The 2,880-nt window shown below is 44.1% G+C and overlaps 1 protein-coding gene across 1 annotated transcript in view; it reads right to left on the reverse strand.

Moving 5' to 3' along the window:
* ELAC2 (elaC ribonuclease Z 2) overlaps positions 1-228 on the reverse strand; it is a 27,330-nt gene extending 27,102 nt beyond the window's left edge. The window contains exon 1 of the mRNA XM_024752638.1: positions 10-228. Coding sequence (XP_024608406.1) covers positions 10-169 — 160 coding nt within the window. The 5' untranslated portion in view covers positions 170-228. The remainder of the gene's footprint in view (positions 1-9) is intronic.
* Positions 229-2,880: the final 2,652 nt, after the last annotated feature.

Raw genomic sequence — 2,880 nt, forward strand, 5'->3', positions numbered from 1 at the left:
GCAGGTACACGGTGTTCGGGCCCCCGGGCACCCACGACGGGCCGCGCTTCTCCCGCGTGCGTAGGTGCCGCAGCGGGTCCTTGGGCGGCCGCGGCCGGCGAGTCGGCCCCTGAGACATGGCACGCCCGGCCGCGCACCGCAGCCCCAGCAGCGAGCGCAGAGCCAACATGCGCCCCCTCCTCCCGCTCCTGGGCGCAGCCGGCGGTCTTGCTCCGCGTGCCCCATGCGCCGCCCCTCCGCCCGCGTGGCGCCCCAGCCAGTCAGCGCGCCGCCAGCCGGGCCGCCCGCCTACGCGAGGCCGCGCGTCCAATAGGGAGGAGCCTCGTCGCTCCGGACGTGTCAATTGGCGGTGGCCATAGAGAGGAGGAATGCTAGAGCGCCCTGAACGGCCCCGCCCCTGGTCTCTTTCCGGCTTCCCCGCGTCAATTCTTTCCGGAAATCTTCCCTCGCCTGGGCGGGGCTTCTGGGAGCGCAGGACCGGAAAAGGCAATGCCAGTCAGAGACCAGGTTCTCGGAGTGGAGTTGGCTGAGGGGTGATCGACCCGTCCCTACCGACTCCAAGGTGTCCCCTTAGACGAGTTACCCCTTTGTGGTTGTTTTTAGGATTAAATGTCAGGAGGTAAACTAGAGCTTTATCACAGAAGTTTTGCTAATTTTATTTCCATTGTAATTCGCATGAATACACGTTTCAGATGTTTTTACTGGCTTGTGGAAAGAAAAGCAAGAATGGGGTTAAGAGAACAAGCTCTGGAACAAGCGAGTCCTGGGTCTCTTATTAGTTGAGTGATCTTGACCTCTCTGAGCTTGGTTCCTTATCTGTCAAGTGGGGATAGTCACAGTATTCACTTCATAAGGTTTTTTAGAATTAAATCACCTAATAATATATTTTTATTATAAAATTATTTTAATGATTTAAAAGCTGAACATCCTCCTTTAATTTTTTTTTAATTGGGGTATAGTTGTTTTACAGTGTTGTATTAGTTTCTACCGGACAGCAGAGTGGAGTTCCCTGTGCTGTACAGCAGGTTCTCATTAGTTATCTATTTTATGTAAGTTAGTGTATATATGTCAATCCCAATCTCCCAATTCATCCCATCCCCCCTTCCCCCTTGGTGTCCATACGTTTGTTCTCTACATCTGTGTCTCTATTTTTGCCTTGCAAACGTGTTCATTTGTACCATTTTTCTAGATTCCAAATATATGCGTTAATATATTTGTTTTTCTCTTTCTGACTTACTTCACTCTGTATGACAGTCTCTAGGTCCATCCACGTCTCTACAATGACCCAATTTTGTTGCTTTTTATGGCTGAGTAATATTCCATTGTATATATGTACCACATCTTCTTTATCCATTCGTCTTTCGATGGGCATTTAGGTTGCTTCCATGACCTGGCTATTGTAAATAGTGCTGCAATGAACATTGGGGTGCATGTGTCTTTTTGAATTATGGTTTTCTCTGGGTATATGCCCAGTAGTGGGATTGCTGGGTCATATGGTAATTCTGTTTTTTAGTTTTTTGAGGAATCTCCATAGTGGCTGTTATCAATTTACATTCCCCCCAACAGTGCAAGAGGGTTCCCTTTTCTCCACACCCTCTCCAGCATTTGTTGTTTGTAGATTTCTGAATGATGCCCATTCTAACTGGTGTGAGGTGATACCTCTTTGTAGTTTTGATTTGCATTTCTCTAATAATTAGTGATGTTGAGTAGCTTTTCATGTGCCTCTTGGCCATCTGTATGTCTTCTTTGGAGAAATGTCTATTTAGGTCTTCTGCCCATTTTTTGTAAATCACCTAATAATATACTGACAGCTCTTTGAGTGGCACTGCCACAGAACAGCCGCTCAATAAATGGTAATAAAATTGAAAAGGAAATAAAATGTTTCAACCCGCATAAAATATATTTAAATAAGCTACGGTGGTTAAAGAAATGTTGACCAGGGACGTCCTGGGGCAGATGGCCCAATACAGGCCTTTTGAAACCAGAAAAAGACCTACTATCCCCCTACAAAGCGAATGAGGGTTTGTCCCTGAGAGAGCTCAATTAAACCACTAGAAATACAGGGAGCTTCCTTAAGTGGGGATGATCCTTTACTTGGAAGTTTCACTCAAATATGAAACTGGTTCTGTGGAAGATTACCACCCAACTGTGTAAAAAGCATATTTTGCACTTGAAGTAACCTTCCCCAAAAGGATCAGGAAAACTGCATTTCTGTGACTTTACACCTTTCACGGGCTTAAGCCCTGAAATGATGATGATACTACCATCCCCATAAATATTCAAAATAAATATTTGATCAACAAAATGAAAAGGCAGCCTACAGAATGAGAGAACATATGTGCAAATCATCTGATAAGGAGTTAATATCCAACATACATAAGGAACTCATACAACTTAATAGCAAAAAGCCAAATAATACGATTTTTAAATGAGTGTCTGAATAGATATCTTTCCAAAGAAGACATACAAATGCCCATCGGGTACATGAACAGGTGCTCAATATCACTAATCATTAGGGAAATGAAAATGAAAACCACAATGGGATATCACCACGCTCATCAGAATGGTTATTATCAAAAAGTTAAGAGATAACAAGTGTTGGCCGGGATGTGGAGAAAAGGGAACCCTGGTGCACTGCTGGTGGGAATGTAAAGTGGTGCAGTCACTATGGAAAATAATATAGAGTTTCCTCAAAAAAGAATTTTTTTTTTAAATAGATCTACCATATGATCCAGAAATTCCACTTCTGGGTATATATATATGAAGGAAGTGAAATCACTATCCCAAAGAGTTATCTGCACCCCCATGTAAATTACAGCATTATTTACAATAGCCAAGACATGGAAACAACCTAAGCGTCCATTAATGGATGCATGGGTA

This window comes from Neophocaena asiaeorientalis, unplaced genomic scaffold (assembly GCF_003031525.2).
Source record: "Neophocaena asiaeorientalis asiaeorientalis breed wild unplaced genomic scaffold, Neophocaena_asiaeorientalis_V1.1 scaffold540, whole genome shotgun sequence".
NCBI lineage: Eukaryota > Metazoa > Chordata > Mammalia > Artiodactyla > Phocoenidae > Neophocaena > Neophocaena asiaeorientalis.